General features: G+C 47.8%; 1 protein-coding gene across 1 annotated transcript; it reads right to left on the bottom strand.

Moving 5' to 3' along the window:
• Nucleotides 1-527: 527 nt before the first annotated feature.
• Nucleotides 528-25921, bottom strand: TXNDC5 (thioredoxin domain containing 5). The gene is made up of 10 exons (XM_086706327.1): nt 25574-25921; nt 21316-21465; nt 16618-16723; nt 12586-12682; nt 10220-10335; nt 7956-8042; nt 6898-7038; nt 3804-3886; nt 2208-2337; nt 528-968 (listed from the first exon to the last, which is right to left on the bottom strand). Exons 1-10 carry the CDS (start codon nt 25846-25848, stop codon nt 846-848), a joined length of 1308 nt encoding a protein of 435 aa, XP_086562453.1. The 5' UTR covers nt 25849-25921; the 3' UTR covers nt 528-845.

The following is a 25921-nucleotide window of genomic DNA, read 5'->3' as shown; positions in this document are numbered from 1 at the left end:
GCCCCCCTGGTGGCAAATACAACCAGAATCTTTCTATGAGTTAACAGAATAGTCAGGACAAGTCTTGTGAAACTTTCCGTGCCACATTTTCTGTGGGAGACGTCAAATCTTAAAGTTCACATGGACTCTTGGCTGCATGAGAACCTAATAAATCTTTCACCTGTGAGTAACAAACAGAAGCATACACACACACACACACACACACACACACACATTATGGCACCAGCATTGTCTTACTCAGGCACACGTCAGAAGTACCATTGCTTTCATTATGGCTGACCTCTCGCGATGAGAGTAGTATTAACAGAAACAGCAAAGCCAGGGGTGGACGTGAAGGTATCTTCCAGAGGTGTGGGGTTTCTGTGTTTAGATCTGCTCCAAGTTACTGACCAACCACCTTACTAACAAGTCCGTTCTGACCTTAAAATCAGCAGAATATCAATACTGCCACCTTTCCAGAACTTGTGGGCAGTTCACAAATGATGCTTTAGATGATACTTTCACCAGAATCACTCAGGAGCCAAAAGTAGTTGAGCAATTTGATTTTTCTCAACTCTATTTTAGTCTCAAAGGAAACCATTTAGATTCATCAAGAGAAAGGTAAAGGGGACGACAGATCGCCACTGAAAATATTGTTTGCGAAGGGATCATGAGTTACGTGTTTACTTAGAGAAACTTAATAAAGAATTTGTAGAGTGTGTTGCCTTAAAAATCACACACACAAAGAAGATACCACAAGTTTAGTACATTCAGCTCTCTGAAAAACCACCATGTGAAACTCCACACCTGCACAATTCAGCTCCCACACCCTGGGCACGGGTGGCCGGGCGACTTGGGACTGGGTTTTACAGCTCATCCCTTGCCTGGCGCAGGACGAAGTGGTGCAGCGAGTCAAGGTCTCTGCTTCCACTGTGCTCACTGACTTTTTTCCCTCCGCGGAAAAGCAGCAATGTGGGATAGCCTCGTACCTTCAAAAAAAAAAAAAAAAAAAAAGTATGAAGACCAGTGGTCCAGGTCACATACAAATTGCTTCTGAGATAAACCACCACCACCACCCCCTGCCAAAAAAAACTCCTAAAGTTGTAACCAGGGAAGTTCATGGTTAAGTTAAAAAATTTTTGTTAATGTGAATTTTTGAGAAAGAGCAAGCGAGCGTGAGCAGGGGAGAGAGAGGGAGACACTGAATCCAAAGCAGGCTCCAGGCTCTGAGCTGTCAGCACAGCACCCCCATGGTTAAATTTTTAAAAGGTGCAGACCGTTTAAAAAGTACAAGAAAGCAAAGCCTCGGGGTTATTCACCTTCCAATTCAAAAGCACATTCAGGATTAGTGTCAAAGGAAGGACTTTACCCAGAAGTACAGCTTCTGGAGCTTCCGTGCATATGCCACCACCTGGGCACCCAGTGAACAGACACATTCTGATGCCGCAGGTCCAGGTGGGGCCTGACTGTGCATTTCTGACAAGCCCCCTGCTGATGCCCAGCCACTCTGTGGCCCCCGCGGAGTCACAAGAATATACATCTCCAGCTCTTTTCTAAGGCTTTAAGGCACCAGAAAAAATGGCACCTTCGAGTGATGAGTAAATGACGTCTGTGTTGCACCTATTCTCAATCTAATGAGGGAACTCCAGAGCCCCCAGATGTTTTAAGAAAACCGCACAAAAGCAAAAATATGAACTACAAACCTTTTGGGCTATCGGACTGTGCTAGCAGCTCAGAAAGAAGGCAACGCTTCAGGACAAAACCAAGTGGAAGCCTGGCTGGCTGGGATAGTCCCTTCGGAAGTCAGGGGTTTCCCTTACTCAACCACTGTACTTTAGGACACGCTCAGGGCTGAACAATAAGCCACTTAGGGGCTTGAGACGAGGCTGCAAGTCAGCTGACTGTTCAGCCAGCAAGTGGCCGTGCCGAGGTGGCACCTCCTTCTTGTTACCGCCCAGCCTTCTATGCAGACAGCAAGGCTTCAAGTCCCCCTTGAGAGGTGTGTAACCAGTGGGAGAAGAAAGCCCTTCCTCGGGCAGAGCATCTCTTTTGCTTTTCAAAACGAAAATGAAGCAACAGCCTCAAAAGGACACAAGGAGCGCTTCGCAAAGACGACGAGGGCCCTGTGGTTTGTCCTGGTTGAGGCCACCACACCAGATGACAGCTCCATGTGGGCGTGCTCCTGATACTCAGGGTCCCCGGGAGGGTTTTCTTCTGCATGTACCCACCGAGTACTTGCTGCAAATATTCCGTTCCGCAGTACAGTCCACCTCCGCAATCTTGACCTCTGCCAAACCAGGGAATTCCTTTCTAGAGAGTTCTTCCCAAGTAGGAGCCAGATTCTTACAATGACCACACCTAGGAATAGGACAACGACAGCTTTATTGAAGTCTTGGGTCAAGCTCACTCACCTAAATCCAGCTGCCGAGCCAAGCCTTGTTTCTTCTGTACGAGGCAGTCCGCAATTGCCTAGAAATGTGTAAGATATCAGATTCCCCCCTGGGTGTGCTAACATTTCCTCCTCCTCTGTCCCAGACACGGAATTCGAAGTCCATCCAAAGTAGGCTTTTGGAGAACTGAATGGAAACAGGCTGGTCTGAAAGCAAGTTTAGATTCTGAGACCATTTCCAGGATGTGGTAAACTGAGCTAGCTGGATTATGAATGAACCAAGTGCACCATGAGCAGGAGTTGATGAACAGAAAAGAAAATGGACACCAAAAACTTCTTTTAAAGACATTTCATTTTAGATTTGATTGCTGTGGTCTCAAAATGTCAGAGCAGCCTGAAAGCTTCCCTGAAACGTCATCCATTCGCTGTGAGCAGTGAAGTCCGAGCCAAGTTCTGTGCAAACCCTCCCCTTCCCCAGCACTTTACCCCTTCACTGAAAGGGGATCTTCTGTCCTCACACTTGGTCTATATGGCTTTAGGTTCAAAAAAAAAAAAAAAAAAAAAAAAAAGAAAATAATAGATTTAAAGGTGTTATTGACTAGTGTTTCTATTCTTTAAGAACAAAAGTTGTACAACTCCTGTGAGTCGCGTGCTCCCTGACTTCTCTTCTCTGCCCCTGTGGTTTCTCATCAATACCCGGAATGAAAACAAACCGAAGAGCAGAAGTGACACACTGGACCTTACTTGTTCGTGTTTAGAAACAAAACCTAACACTCTCCTTGAGACCGTGCTTTTCTAAGCGGATTGTTTGTGAAGACAAAGCACTCTTCCCGTTTTACAGCTCAGAAAACAGAGATTCAAAGGAAAGAAAGGACATGCAGAGTTACAGCAGTGCAGGTGACTCTTGGCACCTGTCACCTGCCCCACTTCAGGGAGCCTTGGGCACAAAGTTGGTGTCGCCCTCTCTGCTCCGGTCTCTGAGGACCATGCAGCAGGAAGGTTCGGGTAATTGGGTAACATATAGGACGGCTGCCCAGGAGCCCCATGGGATTTCTCTACAACGTCTCAGACACTAAGGAGCAAAGCTACATCATGATATGGATGTTCGATCTATCTGGACAAGGGCAGATACCACAAAGCTTAACTTTTATATGGCCATCCTAATTCTCTATTGTCACATTGTCATGTTTTTTCCAAAACAGACTGAATTTTAAAATAAACTGGCCTCATTCTCTATAAATAACTTCATGAGTACCACCAAACCGAACTTCAACATACCTGAATATAGGTGCAAACAATAACCTTTCCTCATTTCCTAGAACCTAACCTATGTATAAATGTAGCAACATCTAGGCCCAACATCGAGTCTAGAGCGGTGCCTAATGAGCAGAGAACTCTGATGGGGCTCAAGTGCACTGAGACAACGGCCACTTACCATGGAGCATAAAACTTGATGAAGGTTATTCCTTCTGCGATCGTGTCATCGAAGTTATTTTCCGTGAGTGCCAACAGGGTGCCCTGCAGGGGAGGGAAAGGCCACAGTTCCAAGGCATCACTTAGAGCAGGGATTACAGAAATACAAATCAATAATCTTTTAACAGTGCTGTCATACATGCTCCAAGGTCACACGGAGATACCTGTACAACGTGCATTTCACAAGCTACACAAGAAGGGACAATGATTCACCACAGGTAGGTCCCCAAGGTCCTGAGCCCAGGAGATGCCTCGAGGAGGTGGCAGGACACAGTCCTCCCCGGCCACTGGGGGGGAAGAGGGGCTCAGGTATGGCTGCTGTCATTCAGGGCTCCATGGTGTGGACCAGTTGGCTCTGTGTGGCCTGTGCCACAGTGTGCACCTCTCCGGCCCAGAGCCTCTGACGCCGACTGGAGAGTCCCAGACACCGACTCACTGGCTCACCTGATGTGCGTGCACCTGCTGTCTTTTCGAAGTGACCCTACCGCTCTCCTAGCACGTGGATGTGCACAAGTTCCCTTCTCTGTGTACTGCCTTCAGAGTCGACAGTGGCAAGACCACAGGCAAGGATACGTGTTTTACGTATCCTAGGCTTCTTAAATTCAAAGTAAACGTGCAAACTGTTCATCTAAGCTCTGGCTGGAGAATGTAGGGGAAAGGTGCCATGAGGCAGCCTGCTCTAAAGCAATTTGGTCTTGACAATTCTTTGCAGAATTATGTTCCTGGGTTTCTCCAGAAATGGATCTGTGATTCTCTCACGAGAGCAAGAATATGATGATTTATCATGTGGCTAAACGTACCAGGGCTGCTCCGCTTGAGTCTGGCATCGAGTAACGCGTGTCAGTGACTCGGAGGCGAAGCCCGCCAAGGGGCCCATTGTAGAACACTACCATCTTTCTTTATGTCCAGAAACATGACGCCATGCTCACTGAAAGACCTACTTACTGCTGGAAAACTGTGTTATAAATAGAAACTGTTCTGTGTTTGATGAAAACATCCACAGTGTATAATTACATTCAATTTGGGATGGTGACCTTTAGAACCACCGTGACACAGTCCCCTCCAACGTATGTGGTCACAGCTACTGCAGAATCATTCGTTTACTTCTTAAACCAAAGCTCCGACTTTGAACTAACACCTAGGCAAGTCCCCAACCTAAGAGTCCAACTAAGGCATGGGCTGTACGGGGCAAGGAGGCCCATTCCTGTCCCCACTCCACGAGGAGGGAGTGGATGACTGTCTATTTCCAATTCCAAACAACTAGGGCTCAGGGAGCGATGGTCCCAGCAAGTCAGGATCTGCTATGTAAATGCTGAGGGTTCAAGAATTACTGGGGGGGCCGGGAGGAGGGTGGTCACACACATCTGCACACTCACTGCTCTGGCCTCGCAGAATGAGGGCATGCTGCCCCTTCCCCTGCCCACTGTATCCTGGTGTCCCAGCTAAGGGCTTGGTGTAAATTGATGTAGCAACTTAAGTATTCTGCTTGGAAATCTGTTGACAAATAGGCCTTAGGGTTCTTAGCTAGGAAACCAAGCTCTGTTTTCCTGGAAAACATTCCCTGACTCCCTTTGAAAAATCTCCTTTTCACCCATGGCTTCAGCATCGGCTGACGCCCAAGACTACCCTTCTAGTGCACATATCCTTCCTGCTTCAGTTCCCGAGTCCTACTTAACTGTCCACCGGACATCTCCGCCTGAATGTCCACCACAGCCCTGAAAATCAGCAACTTGAAAACTGACCTGATCACCTCCCTTCCCCCCACCCCTCAGTCCTTCTCTCACGCTTGGTGCCCTTGACCACCAGGTATGCCACAACTCTGGTCATCCCCTCACCCCACCTGCCCGACTGTATTCAGGAGGGTGAGGCTCCTTACACTTGCTGTCTCCTGGTCTCCACCCTCTGTCACAGCCTTAGTTTCGGGGTCTCATCATCATTTTGGCCTAATACACTGACTTCCCCTTCCTTTCATACTTTCCATCTCTTTCTGCCAGTCATCTAAAATTCAAATCTGCTCAAAACCCTCTGCTGGATCCCTATAAATATACGATGAAGCTCAAAATCCTTGGCTGGCCGACAAAGTCCTCTATGATCCAGCTCCTACCTCCCCTCTCTGGCATCCTGCACCGCACCCCCTGTCCTTTTCACCCCCTTCCCTCCAGCTGACGGCTGGCCCTGCCCCAAATACGCCCAGCCGATTACACTAACGCGCTTCTGCTCACGCTCTTCCTCAGACAAGCCTTTTCTCTCCACGTCCACCACGTCTCTGCAGCAATTACTAATTTGCCTTTCAGCTCTTCAAGTGACATTTCCTGCCTGCCTGCCCCAATCATGACTGGCCTGCACACTCCTGGGTTACACACCTGGGACATCTGCTTCTCCAAGTTCTCATCTGTCTCCCCTCTAGACCAGGTACCCTTCACAGGTAGGGAAAGAGTCTTATTATTTGCCTTTGTTTCCTGGTGGCCTGGGACAGTGTCTGAAATGTAACGGGCTCGATAAATGCAGAACAAGTGGATCTGAAACCTTCCACTGGGTGAATGAAGACAACAGCACAGTAAGTCAGAGACTGCCTGCCTAAGCAAACTAAATGTCCTCGGGCAATGTGCCTTTCAGTTCCAACGTGTACATCTTTCCTGCTGCAGACCTTTCAGGGGCCTTTACCACACGGTGAAAGTCAAATTACTGTAGCAGGTGGTGGAAATGGACAGAAACGGGGGCCTAACAGCAGCCAAACTTTCAGGTAGCAAATGCCCTCAAGTACAGGGATTACTGACTCAAAAAGGGACGACTTTTCCAGAGCTTTTGACGCCAAATACTCCTAGGATTTGTCTCACGTTTATTTCAGAGGAGCTCCTAGGTTTACCCCTTACAAGCATGTTAAAAGTGGCTGAAAGAAATGTCTCACGTTGAAAAGTCAGCCTCAGGCCAACCATCTGAACTACTCTCTGCTGACCCCCAACTGCCGTTCTGTGCAAAGCATTTGAGGAGAGCGTCCTCTGTGGGCAGGAGGTGGTGGGCCACCCCCGGCGCTCCTGATCGCAGCGGACACCCACCTTGGCCGCGGGCTCAGTGGCTGGCACTGGGGCCTCTGACGGCTCGACGGCCTCCGGGGTCCCCTGCTCCGTGCTCTGCAGCTGTGATTCCACATACTCTCTCAGGGACTCCAAATCCCGCTTGCCTTTGTACTGGTCAATCTGTCCAAGGTAAGGGCCGCACAAAAATGCTGTCAGGTTAGTACACTTAAGTGTTCTGAATCGCTCAAACCTCATCCCGACCCCACTCACCCCCATGAGACCTCCACTGATGCCGTCACCCTGGCGGTGGGGACTGGGCAGCATTCGCACGCTCATATTCACACGAGAGTGCACGTTACAAACCAAACACCTCAGCTTTGGGGAGAGAAGCCTCCTGCAGAGCCCAGAGTCACGACTGGGGCCGACTCTGGTGTGCTGAGAAGCTGACCATCGGCCAGGGATAGACAGGAGAGTGGGAGTGAGCGCCAGTGACTGGGAGCCAGTGTTGACTCCACTCAAGGGTTGTGGCCAGAGCACAGCTACAGCCGGCGGTACGCCCGAGCTATTCTAGTGCTAACCTCAGCCGATGGGAATGCTTCAAAATAGCAGGACAACTGACCGTTTTTGTCAACTACCCAAATCTTACTAATTGAGGCCAAGACGTTTTTGTTGATTATGTATGCCTTGAAACCAGTGTCCCAGGCACCTGGGTGGCTTAGCTGGTTAAGTGTCCAACTCTCAGTTGTAGCTCAGGTCGTGATCTCACGGTTTGTGAGATCAAGTCCCGAGTCAGGCTCTATGCCGACAGTGCAAAGCCTGCTTGGGATTATCTCTCTCTCTCCCTCCCTCTGTCCCTCCTCCACTCGTGCTCGTGCTCTCTCAGATGAAATGAAACTTAAAAAAAAAACTCCTTCTGCCCCTCCCCTGCTCACACACACATGCATACTCATGCACTCTTCTCAAAAAAAAAAAAAAAATATTAAAAATTAAAAAAAAAAACAAAAAAAACCAGTGCCCAAACAATTCATACTGGCAACAGCCCACTGTGGTTAAGAGAAGCACTTGGTCTTGATACCAGGACCTGAAGACGTACGTACCTTTTGACCATCTCGGAACCACAGAAGAGTGGGATAGCCACGAACCTGGTTTCCTGAACAGAGTTCATAGTGCTGCGTACAGTCGACCTAAAAATAAAGTAAGACCAGATTCTCAGTTCCTTTCTTTGTGAGCCTCCCTGCTAAATGGATCACTGGGCACTCAGTACTTTACATACTTCATCTGTAGCATCTCTGCCAGCAAGTGGCATTTTGGGGAGAGACTTCCTAAAACCTACCCCAAAATACACCTGAGCTAAGGGAGCAGAGGGATGGGATTTGTTTGAGACACATGACTTATTTATCTCACTTAAAAATGCCAATTTTTAGGAAGCAACATTTTACCTGGAGCATGTTAGCAGATGGAGAAGGGGAGCCTAGCCTGACATCTAGGGAGGGGAGGCCTGGCCGTCGGTGAGAGAGGCCCACACCAACACCAGCTGCGATATTTATTCTCATGTTCACACTTAAGGAGTTTTGAAACAGGAGTATTCAGTATAAAATAAAGATAACTCAAAAGATATCAAATTAAGGTGATTATATGTTCTTAATTCCATAAGCTCAACTATTATAGCTCTTTAAATTTGTTTCACTTAAATCTTATCAAGATTCTGCATGTTCAACATTTTCATGAAACCGTTTATCCTAAGTCACTTCTCTTTGATTTTCTACTGATGTTAAAATCAGCTATGTGGGATACTAAGTTGTTGTTTTTCAGGATATCAACAAAGTAGGATAAAAATATTACATTCACACCTAAGACTGAAGTCGGCAGTTAAAGTATTAAACTGAAGCACAGGAAGCCCCAGCCTGAAGTCTGGGTGGGGGGCATTCAGAGTCCAGTCTAAGCCAGCCGCACACATGTCCGGAGACGGAGGCCACAGCCCGCATGGGCAGACTGTGTCGGCTCACACCTGGTTCTACTAGAAATCTCTACAGACATGACCTGAAAATAATCACCCATGACAATTCATAAAATAGTTTAAAGTAAGGATATAAGGAATGGGGAGGATAGAACACAAGAAAATTATGACTACTTCCACGATATGTTCAATAAATATAAAATTATAAGAACACATATAACTAGAATACATAATTGAAAGTGTTTAACAACGGGGCACCTGGGCGGCTCAGTCAGTTAAGTATCCGACTTCGGCTCAGGTCATGATCTCACCATTCGTGAGTTTGAGCCCCGCGTCGGGTTCTGTGCTGACAGCTGAGAGCCTGAAGCCTGTGTCTCCCTCTCTCTCTGCCCCTCTCCTGATCACTCTCTCTCTCTCTCAAAAACATACGAACATTAAAAAAATAAAAGTGTTTAATAGGCAACAGTGAAAATCCATTGAACGACAACTATTACAACTTACCAGGCATCTGCTTCATGCCAAACATCGTACTGAGCATCTGACTTCCATACTCTCCCCGCGCCACCTCCCCCCGCCCCAGTTAGGTCTTATTGTGGTTTTGCAAAGGGGACACTGAGGTGTGGAGAAGCTGTCAAAAAGGCTGGCCAGCCAGGTCTGCCTGGACCCTAAGCTTGTGCTTTTGGCCATCTCCCTGTCCCGGGCAGATCATCTCATGAGCTGCAGTTCTGGAAACGCAGCATTCCTTCTGTATACAAGTCAGGCCTTTGGCAAAGTAAAACATGAGATCTTTATAAAAGGAAACCCATGCCTGGACGTCTGGTGGATGCCAAAGGCTGGGTGAGATGAAAAGTGCTTGATGGCCCGGGAGCTGCTCTGGAGATTTCCAGAAAATCCACTTATACAGAAGTTGTTAGACACCACTTCTGGCTTCTCTCTGCAAAGTGGGGAAAGCTGGAAAGACTCCCAGGCAGCAGTGAAAGCTGGGGCTCACCGGAGGGGGACCTTCTGCATGCCTCTGTGAGCACAGGGCTGAGGCTCCTCTAGGGGACAGCTCTTGGGTGAGGTCAAATGTGGATGGCCTCCAAGTCCGGCCAGTGAACATTCGTGAAGGCTGTGCCCCGTATCTTTGCAGAAAGGGCTCTGGGGCTGCCAATTCAGAATTGGCCATTGCTTCAAAATAAACAAAGGAGCCAAAGCCATAATTTATCTTTAGGCTGTGGAAAAGCCAGCACATTTGAAACCAGGCTGCCATCTGTGAAGGTGAAATGAATTATCAAGTGGCACACTAAATGGAATTAATAAATCAAGTTTGCGACTTTGCACACAGAATGAATAATGGGCCACTCTGCTAATTAATCCAGCCAAAGGCGGTCTATTTCCAGTTTAATAAGGGCTTTCACTTACCTTGCCAATCTTGACAGTTTCAGAATGTTCAAGGCCTAGAGCCAGCTGCTCCCAGGTTGGAGCCAGAGCTTTGCAGTGACCACACCACGGAGCGAAGAACTTGATAAAGTGGTCGCCTTCAGTGGAGAGCCAAGACAGAGGAGGGAGAAGGAGTGACTTAATACCTTACTCAAGATCGAATGCAAGGATCTGATCTTTGTCCTCTCGCAAAACTAACTGCAGTATGAACCCTTTAACTGGTAAAAAAGAGACTCCATCAAGTAAGTGTATACCCATGAACTCATAGCAATCCTCAAAACAAAATCTAATTTGTCATCTTTGGAGGACAACAGGGAACCAACACATTATTTGAAGAACTGGCAACAAACGGGAAGAATCAGGCAATTATCCCACCTTTCTTACACAAACTGCACCACTGGATAAGCATGTGATAAATGAGGGCAAGTTTCTCTCCCTAAAACAATGAAGAAAGGATGTTTTAATGAGACTATCGGCATTTGGCAACCCTGATAAGTTAACGGATCTAGGGAAACATGTTCAACCATGCCATGGGGACACAGCTGTCAGAGTCGAGACTGGGGAATTCTACAGGTCCAATAACCTATGTGCTCAGCAAAAGGATACAAGGAAGAAAAACATGTTGGGGGAACGTGTAGATTGAGACGGAAGAGAGACGTAGGTAAAATAAAGAACAAATTAAACTATAATGTAAGGAAGGCACATCTGGATAGTGAATGATGAAGAAAAGCAAGGAAAGTGCCTCCTTGAGGGCAGGAAGACTGGGACTTGGATAGGGCACGGGGTGACTGGCAGTGCCATTTCTTGAACTGGACGGTGGTTATAGGCTGACCACTCTATGACAACTCACTAAGCCCTACGTTTGAGGGCTTTCTGTGTGTTTTGACAATAAAACAGAAGGTTTTAAAAACAGTATCAGTGCCTTGGCTAGGAGAAAAAAACCCAAATCCATACAACATCGTCATTTGGATACTGAAGATTTTTTCTAGGCTGTTCTGCCTTGACCAGCCTAGGGCCTGAAAGATGTCAGGCTGAGACCAGACCACAATCAGGTTGTGAGTACATCATCAAAATGTGACGTAGGCTCACAGAAGGACACTGCCACACCAAATGCTCATGGCAGTGCTTTGTCACCCACAGCAATGACACCTTGAGGGAACTGGTGAAACACTTGATTCAAAAAACTAGCAAGTGATCCATGAGGTTGAAGCCATGCCTCTCTAGACAGATAATGACACTAACTTGTGCTGTGAGGTGGAGACAGGATGTCCAGGAAGGAACCTACCAGAGTATCAGTGGAAGCTTTAAGGCCAAGAGGTGACTGTCATTTTCTGAGGACAGATCCTCATGTGAGCAGCACAAGGTGGCATCTCCACAATGCTGCCCTTCAGGCACGATTTGCTTAGAGAGAGTCCTAGCTGGGCTTATGGGAACTAAAGTGAACCCCCTACTGGGGAAAACACCCTAAAATTGTACTGTCACCGCCACCCCCTCCCCCCCAGAGCCCTGGTACAAATAACAACCTTGAACACAAAGGGAAAACAAAGGAAGGCATCACAGTAAGTTATTTTATACCTTAAGTTGGGGAGGGGGGTTCAACCCCCCAGCGGGCATGAAGTTACAGGGCCAGACATAATGTTAAGCCCTTTTCACAATGTTTCCAGCCCAGTCTTACAGGAGGACTTCTCTCCATGGCAGCATTTGAGAATGGAGAGCAACAAGGAAGCTGAATTTGCTTTCAAGTCATTCAGTGCTGAGCCAATTGTTCCGAAACATGTGAATAAAGGACTTATGTGTTATTTACGTTAGAAACCGTATATAGATCATTTTACTATTTAGGAGAGCGTTTTCAAAAAAAAACGAGATGTGGTACAAAAAACCGTTTTAAGTGTCAAGAACACCTACTCTGATTCACACGTTAAAATGGTCCCATTAAATTCTAGTTTGAACACATAAGAGAAACTTCTGTTTCTGCCTCTGGTCAATAAGCATATGATTCACATTAATATAAATAAATACTTTCTTATCCAAGGATGCGCTAACTAGTATACAAATTAAGCGTGCCCATTCATGCTTTGTGAGCTTTCCAAAACTTACATCTTTAACTAGCATTAAAACTGGCATTTCTGTAAGCAGAGAGACAAAAGGAGAAATGATTTCTAAGAGGAAGTGCACTGTACAAGAACGTTAACGGGTCCTGAAGAGACCACTGCTAAGTGCACAGATGGTAACCACGAGCCCTCAAGTGGCAGGAAGAAAGAGCCCGGCAAATCAAGGAGTGACGGATGGTCAGTGGTTCTAAGAGTGTGCGTCCCACTGTGAGCACCCATGAGCTTCACCCACCACACCTTGTGCGACGTGCAGCTCAAAGTTGCTTGCTGAGAGCTCATACAGTCCCTGCTTGCGCTCAGGAGCTCTGGGCGGTTCGACTTCTGGCTCTGGTGTCTAATAGAAACAAAACAACAGTCACTGGGTTTGTATGTGAAGACATAGAGAAACCAACTGAGGAGGTGACCTGTGTCTGTCTGGAACCTTCTGCAGATCTCCTCCCTCATCTGGCTACATCAAACCCTTGGGGCATGCTGCTGTGTTAAGGGAGGCCGAGGCAGGAACCAACTCTGTCAGATCGTCTGGACACTTCAGCAGGAGGCCCCTCACCAGCCACACCTCCAGGAAGTGCTCCAGAATCGGCACTCAAGGCAGCCAGGGATGCCTGTCCCCACCCCAACTTGCTCTTCGCTGTCCCCAGACGAACAGAGCAGACAAACTGAAGGAGAGGCCCACCCCAAACAAGCACTCTGCCCTGTTCTTTGCAGCGTGACCTCAGATTCCACATGGAATTCAAAATGAAATCCCTGACAGACTGGCTCTAAAGGAAGTAGTACCTGAAAATACAAAGATAGCAAGATAGACACAGTGGAGAGCGAGAGACCATCAGAGAACAGGAGGGCCTAGCCATCCTCTGTTCACACAAATGGTAACAAACTGTGAAGGACTGGTAAAGGGACAGAAGAGATGGTGACTGTTTCTCGCAAGAGTGAGAAAACCATGGAGCAGACCTGAGTTGTGCTTCTTAATTCACTCAACGAAGCTTGGGACAGAAACACGTAACGCAGGAGCGAGAAGTGGCTTTTTAAAGGATGCTTCTGCCAGTCCCTGAGCGGGTACCAACTGTGTACAACTAGGCAGTTAGCACAGGACACAAGTCTAAAGTTCTCAATTTCTGAGGCTGGATCAGAAAAATCACCATTCTGCTATAGACACGTGGATGTAGATTACTCAATTTTTATCTGGCAGTTCACACGTTTCTATGAGAAAGAATAGCCAAGTTATTAAAAGCTTCAAAAAGTGCTGACAGCTCAAAGCTGTGCAGAGTTGTAATCGTAAAGCACCGTGAAGCTTTCTTTGCTGCTGCGGGCCTGTCAAAACTTTCCAAGTGCTAAGTACCCACACGAAAAGATGCCCGACAGAATGGTGGCTAAGCAAACAGTGAGTTCCAATAATGCAAAACACTGTATATCACCCTTTATAGGATGTTCAATGCTCATTTATGAAACTTGGGGGGAGGGGGCACTGTCACTATCTGCCCTATGGCAGATACCAGAGCAGTCCCGGCAGTCATGGCAAAAACACAGTATACCACAGAAATGGGTACAGTCTTGCCCTGCTGGTGACTGTGAGCTTACAGATTCTTAAGAAAGCAATCTGGCAATGTTCATCAAAAGCCATAAAAGTAGTCTTGCTTTTTCTTTCTTTTCTTTTTTTTTTTTTTTTTTTTTTGCCTGGCAATTTTATGTCTGGGAATATATTCTAAAAACATCACTCAAAAGTAGAAAAAAATGTCTTTTACAAAAATAAACATGCTCCTTAAGCATTTCTGATGATAGAAAAAATACACACAACCTAAACATCCATTGACAGAGAAGAGGTGAATTATGGCAAATCCACATAATATAAAATATGACCAATGTTGAGATGATATAACTATACAAAAATATCACTAGTAAAGTGAACTGTGTTTATGTGATTATGACTAAGAAAAAAAATACAGAAGCAAATAGGAAAATATAAAAGTTGAAGTAGAAAGTTAAGATATAGCATCAGGGTTTCTTTTCTTTGAGTTTCTTTAATATTGCCATAACACTAAGGGGAAAACTCTAAATTTATCCTCTTTAAATATAAAAATGCATACATTAAGTTACTTAGGTATAAACACAGATGGAGAACTTTTTAAAAAGTTTTCATGTACAATAAAAGGCAAATTCTAATTGAAAAAAATGTTTGGTTTGCAATATAAGGTTTGACTATTTGAACTTTCTGACAGGAAGGCACATTGTCACTGTTTTCCAGCAATGACCTGAGATCCCTACTGCTCTGACACTAGGATATGGCAGCAGGTGGACCCCAAGCAGCAATGGCCCTTCATCTGGAGACACTGTGCCCCCAGCGGGGGCGGGGCCTCCCTGTCCCTCCCAGCCTGCCCCGAGGCTGCCGCTCCTCAAAACGGGAGCTTGAAGCACCAGAGAAGTCATTCTGCCATCCTGTTAAGGGCTACTGGTTCCTTGAAAAAACGTCCTCACAGTAGACTGGATTTTTGGTGGAATAATGGAAAACAAGTATTGTAAGTGGGGTTGTTTTTTTTTTTTTTGAGACTGTTACTCCCTCTTTAAAATCGGCTTCCTCCACTCAGAGCACTTTTCACAGAGGAAACAATTTTAAGTTTAAATCGACATGAAAGTTCCACCTGCTCATGTAACTCTCTTGCCATGACAAAGATGCAAATTCACTCCCTGAGAGGTCTGTGGCTTCCCCTGGTGCCTAAAATTAGAGAAGTCCCTGCTGGACGCTTATTCAGCGCTAACACCAACGCTCCTCACCACGCAGTTATAGACTTTGTAAAACGTGAGGTAAAGCAGCACCTGAGAAGCAGGTGGGTTTTGGATAAGCAGCGACATCTACAGAGAATGCGGGGGACAGCCGAAGGACCACACAGGCACCCCGGGAAACGGCACCGGGAGCAGTGGATCCCCCCCAAAGACCGCTGGAGCTGCGCATGGGCACCGACAACCCTCGGATCCGCGAAAGCCCACCTGACACAACAAAGCAGCCTTAGTGGACTGCGGGATTACAACTGCCTCCAGAGACTCCAGGGGCTCTATTTCACCAGAGACACGTGGCACCGGACACCTCGTCTTTCCAGACCTGCCCCGCCAGGGCCCACACACCAGCCAATCCGCCCCGCCTCCGCGGGCCTTCTGCACCAATCAGAACGTGCCACGCATTCTGAGTGCTTCCAGGTCAAAACCAAGGCTCCCAACATCCACTGGAGAGGGGGACGGTTATAAACGCTTAGTATAACTCTACACAGACCTACATCTTTGAAAAATATCTCAGAAATCATACGGTTCCCACCATTTCCTGATATTACCCTTAGCGCATGGAGGGCCATTAAGACACCGACAGTATTACGAGTATTTATTACGTTAGGTTATTGGCGAGGCCAGTGAGCACCTTTGGGGACTGAGAGTGCAGAGGACAAGGAGGGAGTCACCCTGCTGTACTGCTCGCGGTTGCAGGAGAGGGCCAAAGCCGGCCAGGACTGGACCCCAAGTCAACCCTGTGATGCTAAGAAATTAGTGTAACTGTATTACATGCGAGACTGGCCCAGAGGTTTATGTCAGGAAGTGGGAAGCATGCACCTGTGAGATGCTACTGGAATATTCACAAATGACACTCTGCCAGGGCTGACTCTGCAGCCAAACAAGAGCTAGGAAGGCAGGTATGATAACACAAGTTGGGCAAAATGGGGGTAACTGTGGAAGGTGGGGGCAGGCACACGGGGCCATCTGCATTACACAGCTCCTCGCTCATGCACCGAAGATAAGACTCTTCCTACTTCTGTTCATGTTTGAATATTTCCATAATAAAAAGCTTTTCAAAAGTTCATCTGTTTCCACCAAGATACTCAGAGCAGTGAAAATAGAGACGGAAAGTAGAAGGACTGGCTGCCAGGGGCTGAGGGGAAAGGCTGGGGAGTTGGTTTAACGGGGACATGGTTTCAGTTCTACAAGGTGCAAAGAGTTCTGGGGACGCGTGGTGGGGATGGCTGCTCAACAGGGTGCATGGACTTAGCACCACTGAATTTGTGTACTCAAAGTGGCTAAGATGGTAAAGTTTATGTGTATTTTACCAAAATCAACAAAAATTGAGAAGGGAAAAAAAGTTCATTTTTACTTACAGCATCAATTAGTTCTAAAAGAGTAAAAAGTTCCTTTGAAATGGTAGCTTTACTTTTTTTTGCCTGAAGTGGCCTCTTTATTACCCCGAAACTACAGGAAGAAAGAGCAGGCGGGAGGCAGGGAAGCCTCATGTGCACTCACCGCAGGCTCCTCATTCAGCGTCTGCAGCATCCAGTTTTCCAGTGTCTGGAAATCCCGAGGACCCTGGTACTTCACAGCTTCTTGGCCAGGCTTGAAAAACTTTAAGCTGAAAGGGTGACAGAGGACAGGACAGAGCAGACTGTTAAATCCTTCAGAGTGCTCCGAGTAGACAGCGCTGTCCCGTCGGGGGGCAAGCTTGTGCAGGGAGGCAATCAGTGGACCGCAGCCAGGCACAGACCTGCTGCCCTCTGATACAACATGAAAAAGAAAGGAAAAGAATGTCCTAGAAGATAACATATCCATTTAATCCCACACTTAAAAAAGTTTCTTAACTTATTCAAGAAAAATAAGACTGAGTAGAACACATCAAGTCTAAGATGTTGTGAGTAAAAACCCAAGCCACCAACGTTTGGTTGACAGAACTTCCAAGCTTCTCTCCTGCTAGGGATTTGTCATCCTTCCTAGGCTTTAGTAGTTTTTATGTGCTGCGTTTAAAAAAAAAATTAAAGCTGTAGTAGAAATAGCACGGTTTTGCAATAAATGTATTTCCACGCTACCTTGTCAGCTCTTCAACTCTTAACAAAGCACGAATATCCAGGTTCTGTGAGATTTACATTGCCAGCTATAAGAATAGCCTTGACACTGGCTGATATGGTCTATCCACGTCCCCACTGAGGAGTCTTTTCTTTTTCTACATATATTAGCCTCTGAAGGTATCTGCAGATAGAATATGTAGCACTTGCTTTAGTGGGTGAGCAAAAGACATTGTCAGAGACTGAAATTACACTTCCAGATCCCGTATCATTCCACTGGTAGGGGACAAATACGCTCTAGATAAAACTTAATAGAGGGTGTCCAGGATGGAGGAGTGGGGGCAGGGAATATGGCTACTGACAGAAGAAAAGAAACACAGACGAGCACTTTTTGGTGAGCTGTTCATCCAAACATCCTTATCACTTCTATGGCACATCTGTGGACTTTGGCAATAGGAGCCCCACGTGCAGGAGCAGAGTGTCAGAAGTCAAGATATGCAGATATCAGAACTGTGGTTTGAAGAGCTAACTCCCCAAAGGCCTTAGAAGGAAGTTTCGTAGCAGTACAAGAAAACCAGCACATTAGCCGGAATCAGCACTTTAATCACAACAGGCTTACAGGCCTTACCCGCTCTAAGATCCTGTGATGGACTTAGGGTGACATCCCTAATGTGCCTCCAATAAAGAATATGTGCCCCGCTTCCTCAGTAGCTTTTACTTTTACGACTGTAACAAAAAGCTAAACTCACCATTTTGGCCAGTACATCCGTTACTTCGTGAACTTTAACACTTTAAGCAACCCCAATGATCTCACAATCACGAATGCCCACACCCACCCCTGGGACCTCAGGAAGCTCTAGAAACGTGTTATGCCCACAGAGCTAGAAGATGCTTAATGTACTCCTCCACCCCCAACTCTCTCTTCCAGAAGGCACCTCCCCCACCACAGCTCTTCAGAGTGGAAAAGGAGGTGGATCCTCAAACTACTAGGAAGGAACAGGCACTACCAAACCCATTCCTCATTTCTTTGCTAACATTAAAATGCAGTAAAACCTAACCTGTGACTTTTTCTGATTTGGTGTGCACTGAGCAAAACAAAAATAAACAATTTTTTTTTTAAATTTCTTCTTACTGGATTAGAAATCTTCTTATCCCGCCCAAACCTGGGTTCTTCCTTAGGTTCACAGAGCCTAGGGGATAAAATCAGAGCTTCCTTTACAGACCTTTCAGTCTGTCCAGGGCATCTGGGATAGGGAGTGGGCCCTGGGGTACAAGCCTAAAGGACAGCCCCAAACTTTCCTGCTATTCCCAAACCTCCACAGGGGCATCTGCTTTTCCTGGTGATCTGTTTCTCTTTCAAGGAGACTGTAAGGGGGAAAAAAAATCTCCATTTATGGGTCACTCTGGAAATCTGTGATCAAAATCCTAGCACAACTGAGGAGACAGTGCTACTGGCTGATTTGTGTCCCCCAAAGCAGATCTGTTGAAGTCCAAGCCTCCTGTCCCTCAGGATGTGACCTTGTTCGGAAATAGGATCTATATACAGGCAAGCAAGTTCAAATGAGGTTACGAGGATGGGCCCTACCTAATCCAATATGGCTGGGATCCTTTTTAAAGGGTGAAATTTGGACCCAGAGAGAGACATGCACAGAGGCTGAAGGCCGTGTAAGGGCAGAGGACTGGGGTGCTGCAGACACAAGCACAGAACCCCAAAGACTGCAGCAGCCACCAGACACTAGGGAGAGGCAGAGAGGGGTTCCCCTCCGAGTTTCAGAGACATCATGGCCCTACCAATGCCTCAATGTTGGGCTTCTGGCCTCCTGAACTATGAGACAATAAATTTCTGGTCTCTTTGGCCACGTGGTTTGTGGTGCTTAGCTTCGGCAGCCCTAGCAAACCTCCTTCAGCCCTGCTCTGGCTCACGGTTTCCCAGATAATAAAGATTCCTTACTGGCTCAACAGCATGACCTCAAAACATTTTTCTAAGCACAGTGAGCCATCCCTAGGAACATGGGAACCCAAACTCCCTCCCTGTGCAATCCTTTATTTCAGTTGAAGGTACCAGGGTTAGAATGACATAAAAGCGAATGCACTGACCCACGGTGCACGCTCAGGCATTTTCACTCATGTATCTCTATGACATGAGTACTGTTTCAGAGGAAGTAAAAGCTCACCCAGGTCAATGCATGAATGCCCTCATGTGTGCCCTCATGTGACTCGTTTTAATGCAGCACACCCTGCCTCCTGCATTCTATGGAAAAAAAACAACAACCTGTTCTCGGGCACTTGTGTGTAGGGCTCTGAGGGTTACAGAAGTTCCTTGCCAAACAATGTTCAGTATAATGTGGACTCATTCTAGTTCTTTTTAACAACACAAAACCAGTGCATGGTTTTCTTGGACAGACCACATCTTCTAAACCAGGACACACGATCCAATGCGGCTCGTTTAAAATCTGTGAATAACATCTATGGAGTAACTGACGTCGTAGCCAGAGAGCTCCTATGACCAGGTTTTGGTGGAACCCTCTACTGCCCCCTCTGGCGCCCCCTAACACTTGCCCTTCTCAGCCTATCACCAGTCCTGTCTCACTTCCTGGTGGTGTGGTTGGTGGTGTACATGGCCACACACAGCCAGCTATTTAACAGTAGACACCTCAGCCAATCATCTCTGTTGCCCTTGTATCTTGAAAGTAACAGGTTCCAAACAGGTAAACATCTACCTCCTCCGTGTGTCCCACTACTCACTGACAGCTTCTTTGCGATGCCCCTCATCTAAGCTACGTTTACTTTAAAGGCAATGCTATGAACCACAGGACAATGGTACCTATCGTAGGCACACATCGTAGTTGATCTGATTTGAATCATGGCACTTGGATTAGCAGCAGTCACCAAAGAGCAAGAATTCCAGTGTCCTTTATGAAAATGCCAAATTTCTAAACATAAGGGAAAACTTTAACATTTATTGAGTATGCTGAGGTCAGTATTTACAAACACGTAATTTCATACAACAATGAGGGTGGTGGGGGTGTGGGGGTGGGGGGGGGCAGTAAGGTATCAACATCCTACTTTAGACTCAGAGGTTAAACAGCGTGGCCAGGACTGCATGATAAGTAAACAGTAGAGCCGGGATTCAGACGTGGCTTCTAGGTTCCAACCCAGAGTTCCTTCCACTTTTCCATGCCACCCCTCGGGTTTGAAGACAGGCCCAGGTTTTATAAGAATTTACTTCATTCATCAATTTGAATAAATATTTGGGGAATCGCAGTGGCCAGCCCCTCCCCCATCTTTTTGGACACAGCTTCTTCCCTTTTTTGGAGCAGAGCTCTTCACTTTAACACCTGCCATGTGGTCTGAGGGCACTGCTGTCTTCCTACAGTACCTGCCTCTCTGGCCACAAGGACTGTCTGGGGCGGACACTCCACCCCAGCTGGGCCCATCGGTAGTGAGCCCGAGCCCACCGTGGCAACAGAGAGATGCAGAGCTGGAAAGTTAAGTCACATTAAGGAGGTAAAGGTAAAAACTGGCCCCTAAGCCCTTGGAGGGGAGCCTCAGAGCCTCTTCCACAGCTTTCTAAGTCATCCCTCTATTGCTTGTTAAGCCAGTTTCAATTTCTACTTCTTAAAACCAAAAAAACCTGTTTTAACTGTCAAGGGAGTAAGTAGCACCGCTGGTCAGAACTGCCATATTCCAGTTTGTCACTTTTCTTTCCAACAGAGACAGCCCTTGTGCTAGTCACATGGGAAAATTACTCCAGGAAGGATGCTTAAGTATGGCAGAGTGACCAAAAACTCAAAGTAAAATTGATGACAAAGTATGCTCGTTGCATAAAGGTGCTTGTGAACATCAAACCTGACAGGACCCCATGGAGACCGCCATTTCTGTCTCACAAACACATTCCCTTATAGACAGGAAACCCGACACTGATTAATGAAAGGCTCTTTCCAAATACAGCACAAAAAGACATCTAATATAGACAGCACAGTGTTAAGTATAACCTCTCCCTGACACCAGGGACTGCCTGCTTACATTTATCATCTCCTCACTCTTCAGAACTACATAAAAATTTACCAGAAGTTTAACTTGAATGTTCTTTAGCCAAGTGCAGCTGGCAAAAGGCTCTGGAAAACCTGGACCCATACGGGAAACACGGGCCCCTCCCACTTACGTGGGGTATCCTCGGACCCCCTGGGCGGAGCACACATCTGACTCGGCTGTGCAGTCTACTTTAGCCACGTAGACCTTGGCGTCCTCCATGCTGTTGTACTTGTCTCCCAGGTCATTCCAAGTGGGCTGCAGCCGCTGGCAGTGTCCACACCTGGAACAAGGGGAGGGGAGCAAGCACACTGAATATCGGGTCAGGGGGTGCCGGGCCACCTCTTCACCCATTTCCATACGGCAGTGGACCTTTCTGATCCTTTCTTTATACTACAGCAGGGAAGGATGCCTCACAATTACCACAGAACCTCACTCCTCGGCCTCCAGCCCCCCAAAGAGTTCCCGCATTGTTCTCAGCAGGAAACCGAAACATAGCAAGGTGTTGTGACAGATCCTCCTTGAACTGGCCCCTGTTGACCTCCAATCTGACCTCTGTATACCTGCTGCCCTCCTTTGCTTGCAGTTTAACCTGGAGCCAAACTGAACTACTTGCGGTTTTCTGAAGGGGGACAGACTGGCTTGCACACGGGCATTGGTACACACCCTCTCTGACGCCTCCGCCCTAAGCCCACATGGCAAATTCCTATTTGCCCTTCAGGTTTGGTTTGGGTATCGCTTCCTCCAGCAAGTCGGCTCTGACTACCCAGGCTGTCTGATGCCATTCTCTTCTCTTCTTCTTCTGGACAGTTCCCTTGCTCTCCTTGTACTGCAGCAGCTTCACACTGCCTGCCATAATCGCCCCTATTTTATTTAGTCAGGACTCTCTACTAAATAACTAAGTATCTGCCGACGCGAGGCAACCTCAAAATTCACTCAATTCTGCATTTTCCCCAATGAGAAACTTTAGAAAAGTTTGTGGCTACCCCAACTTCTCGGTTTGATGCAACCAAATGTATACTTCTGATATTCGCTGTACGAATTTGAGAGTACATTTTTAAATCCCCTATCATTTAAAATAATACATTAACTTAGAATTATTGCTTCTTGCTACTCTTCCCGTTTCTTGACAGCATCAGCATTTTGTCCATCACTAAATCTACTTTTTCAGTCCTATAACTGATCACCTTTTTTAATTATCAGCTCTCTGTAGTGCCATATTTGAATACTCTATGAGTCAGCATGGAAACTTTATCTCAAGCTTCAGGTGCAGTCACAGTAGCATTATGGCACGTAGGAGTTTTTGTTGTGTTTTTTGTTTTTTTCACCTGGTGTATATTCATGGTATCTACAAAGAAACTGGCTGCCGTATTGCTTTTCAAAGTGATCTTTAAGATGCTTACTTATAGGGGTGTGTGGTTGGCTCAGTCAGTTAAGCACCCACTTGATTTTTGGCTCTGGTCATGATCTCACAGTTTCATGAGTTCAAGCCCGAGGTCACTGAAGGTGCAGAACCCGCTTGGGATTCTCCCTCTCTCTCTCTTCCCCCTGCCCGCCCAAATAAATAAATAGATAAACGTAAAAAAAAATAAATGCCTGTTTATAAAGAATACCCAACACTCAAAATGGTCACTATGTCCTCAAAGTAATTTTTCAACAAAATCAGTGTTACATTCCTTTGCCTCTTTTCTTTTCTGACAGATGACCTCCGTCATAAGCACTGAAAGGCAGCACCAAAAAAGTCTGCCTCAAGCTAATGTGTCTTCCCTAAGCAGCACTTTCCTGGCCAGCTAAGAGAATCCTTGCTTTATAAGAAACTCAACTACAAAATGATTCCCTCTTTTCTGGAAGATAATTGTGAAGGAAAATCAGAATTATACCTAAGTTGTATTAAGTTATATAAGTTATACAGCTCAAGTGCTGTGAAGACAAGCACTGTTCCTTTTACAACTTTATTTCCAGTAACCAGCACATGCTTAACGGGTACTAAATGTCTGGCAATGTCTTAGTGATGGATCATCCACAGGTGCCATGTAGTGGGCACTTCTGGTTTGGGACCGTTGTGGCTACAGTATGAACCTTTGGGACAGTAGCTGAATTCAAAATCTTGCATCTGTGGCCACGTAATAGAGCAAAGCCACCTGGCCCTCCTAATCTGACAGTCACCAGATTCAAGGTGATGCGCATCGGCCATACAGAAGCCGTGTCCTGATGTTAGCACAAAATCTACAGCCGGATAACCTTACATCTGCCAGGTTCAGAGTGCAGGTATACAGAGCAATATTCTCATTATATGCTGCTGCTGCCCCCAAGTTACATGTGGGCTTCCAACATTCCAGAGACTAAACCTGGAAAGAGATGGGGGGAATGGTGTAGGCCACAGCCTGTTCTATCTGAGCCCCGATGTGCCCTTAAGGTCTAACTTTTAAATGCCTTCATAGAAACCCAACATCTTTATCTAAGTATTTTGTAGTGGACAATTAAGAAGCAAACAAAAACTTTAAAGAGCTATGTTCCTAGGAACATCCACCTAAAAGTCTGTAAGTCATGGGTCCCCTGGGTGGCTCAGTCAGTTAAGCTTCCGACTTCGGCTCAGGTCATGATCTCGTGGCTTGCGAGTTCCAGCCCTGTGTCAGGCTCTGGTACTGAGGGCTCAGAGCCTGGAGCCTGTTTAGGATTGTGTGTCTCCCTCTCTCTCTGCCCCTCCCCCACAAATGTGTGCGCTCTCTCGCTCGCCTTCAAAACTAAACATTAAAAAAAAAATCTAAATCTGTAAGTCACATACGCTGAAAAAGGAGTTTACTTAATACGAAGTGCCCAGTTGCCAGTCTTCTCACTCAGTCTAGGACTCGCTGGTATTACTGAGACTCCAAAATTAAAACCCCTTCGGCACTGCGCAGACTTCCTATGTCTACATGTCAGCTTTTCTTTAAAAAATAAAGAAAAAAAAATCCATGGACTTATTCCACTGAAATAGGCTCCAATTAAGTAATGTATTTAATTGGAATACTCTGAGAATACTCCTTCACAGAGGAACTATTAATAATGAACGATTATTTTATGCTACAAAGTATTTTCTAGACCACTGGTAGGTCTAAAACTTCAAGTCGGGGTTCGTTCTTGGGAAGTTGAAACACAATGTACCCCACGGGTACACTGCTAATAAATGCCATCTCTCACTCAGACTTGCCCCCCAAAGTTGACTTAACTCCAAATGAACTGAAATACAGTTAACAGCCTGAGTATGGAAAGAAAGAGAAAAAAAGTTTCCTCCAACTTCCGCCCGCACAGTTCCTGAGCAGGACGTTTTTCATGGGCATCTTCTCTCTGTTCCTTCCTACACCGCTTCCCCCCATCGCAGTGAGCCTCTCTCCCGCTCTGGGGAAGGATGCCAAGTGCTGCAACAAGCCTGCAAACTGCCTTGTGCCCTAACACTGGCTTTGTGCTCTGCCCCATGAGAACTTCCCTACACCGGGGCATCCAGGAGCTGGAAGGAAAGCACTACCTGTGCTTCTGTGAACATCAGGAAGCCCTTCTGCAGGACAATTCGCAGGGAAGGGGGTCTCTGGGGTTGGCACCGAGGCCCATACGGACGCCTCCACCGGAGAACCGAGGCAGGAGCTCCGTTCAGCTCACACTTTCCAGAAGACCAGGCCCCAAGACAGAGGTGGGGAGGAGGTGCCGGGGGTCAGCCTTGAATGGAGGGGCCAGTGCGCTGCAGTCGCCTAGAGCACACACAGCTCCCCCATCGACTCGGAGCCACGACGGGGTCTCCAGCGTTCGCACTACTCTCGGCTTCCCGGGGTAGTACAGGAACCCCTTCTCTCCCCGGACCACCCTTTCCCAGCTCCTGAACACACAAAAGTGGGAAATCACACCTTTGCGAGTTGCTATTTTTCAACTAAATCCCTGTGCAGGGGGATCTGCCCTGCAGCGAGCGTTCGACCTCCGAGCGTTCACTGCCGGACTCCACTGGCCGGCGGCTGCCGCACGTGGCCCACGGGTCCCAGCCGCACCCGCAGGCCGCCGCCTCTGGCCGGCGCAGGAAGTTTGGGGCGGGGGCTGGTGAACCGGCGGGGTAGCCCCACAGGGCGACGAGGCCACCCGCCCCTCCCCCCGGTCCGGGGACTCGGGGGCGGGGGGGAGGGTGTGCTGGGAGCGGGGACGGGACGGCTTTTTCCCGGCTGCCCCCTCGGGGTCCGCCCCCTCCTGCACCGCCCCGGCCGCCCTGCGCCACGTCAGCCGCGAGCGCCCACGCCCCCGGCCCGAGCCCGCGCCGCCCCGGCGCTGCGCGACCCCCCACCCCACCCCGGCCCGCCGCGGCGCCCCCGGCCCGGCCGCCCCCCGCGCGCAGGGTGCGGGGCCCCGTGGAGCGCGGCGCGGCCAGTTACCAGGGCGCGAAGAACATGACGAAGTGCGCGGCGCTCTGGATCCCGTGCGTGAACATGTCGGCCGTGTACAGGTGCTTGGCGTGCGGGTCCTGCCCGTCCTCGCCGTCGGCCGGTGGGGGCCCGTCCGCCGCCGCCGCCGCCGCCGCCCCCGGCTCCTGGGCCCAGGCGCCCCCGCGCCCGCCGCCATGGCCCAGCAGCAGCAGCAGTAGCGGCAGCGCGGCCAGGGCCAGCGGCCGGGGCAGCGGCGGGAGGAGGCGTCCGGGGCGCGCGGGCATCACGGCGGGGCTGGCGCGCTCTCGCCGCGGCGGCCGGTCCCCTCGGCGGCGCCCGCCCGCAGCCGCCCGCCCC

This window comes from Puma concolor, chromosome B2 (assembly GCF_028749965.1).
Source record: "Puma concolor isolate L17-30 chromosome B2, mPumCon1.1.hap2, whole genome shotgun sequence".
NCBI lineage: Eukaryota > Metazoa > Chordata > Mammalia > Carnivora > Felidae > Puma > Puma concolor.
Note: the sequence above shows the minus strand (reverse complement) of the source record. Positions and strands in the feature narration are given on the sequence as shown.

What these genes read in the sequence shown, in the direction of transcription:
- TXNDC5 (XM_086706327.1), bottom strand. Translation starts at nt 25,848, where the DNA reads ATGCCCGCGCGCCCCGGACGCCTCCTCCCGCCGCTGCCCCGGCCGCTG. An exon ending in CGCTGAATGAGGAGCCTGCG is followed by an intron (nt 12,683 to 16,617) that starts GTGAGTGCACAT and finishes TGTTTCTATTAG; the next exon opens with ACACCAGAGCCAGAAGTCGA. An exon ending in GGTTCCGAGATGGTCAAAAG is followed by an intron (nt 7,039 to 7,955) that starts GTACGTACGTCT and finishes TACCTTGGACAG; the next exon opens with ATTGACCAGTACAAAGGCAA.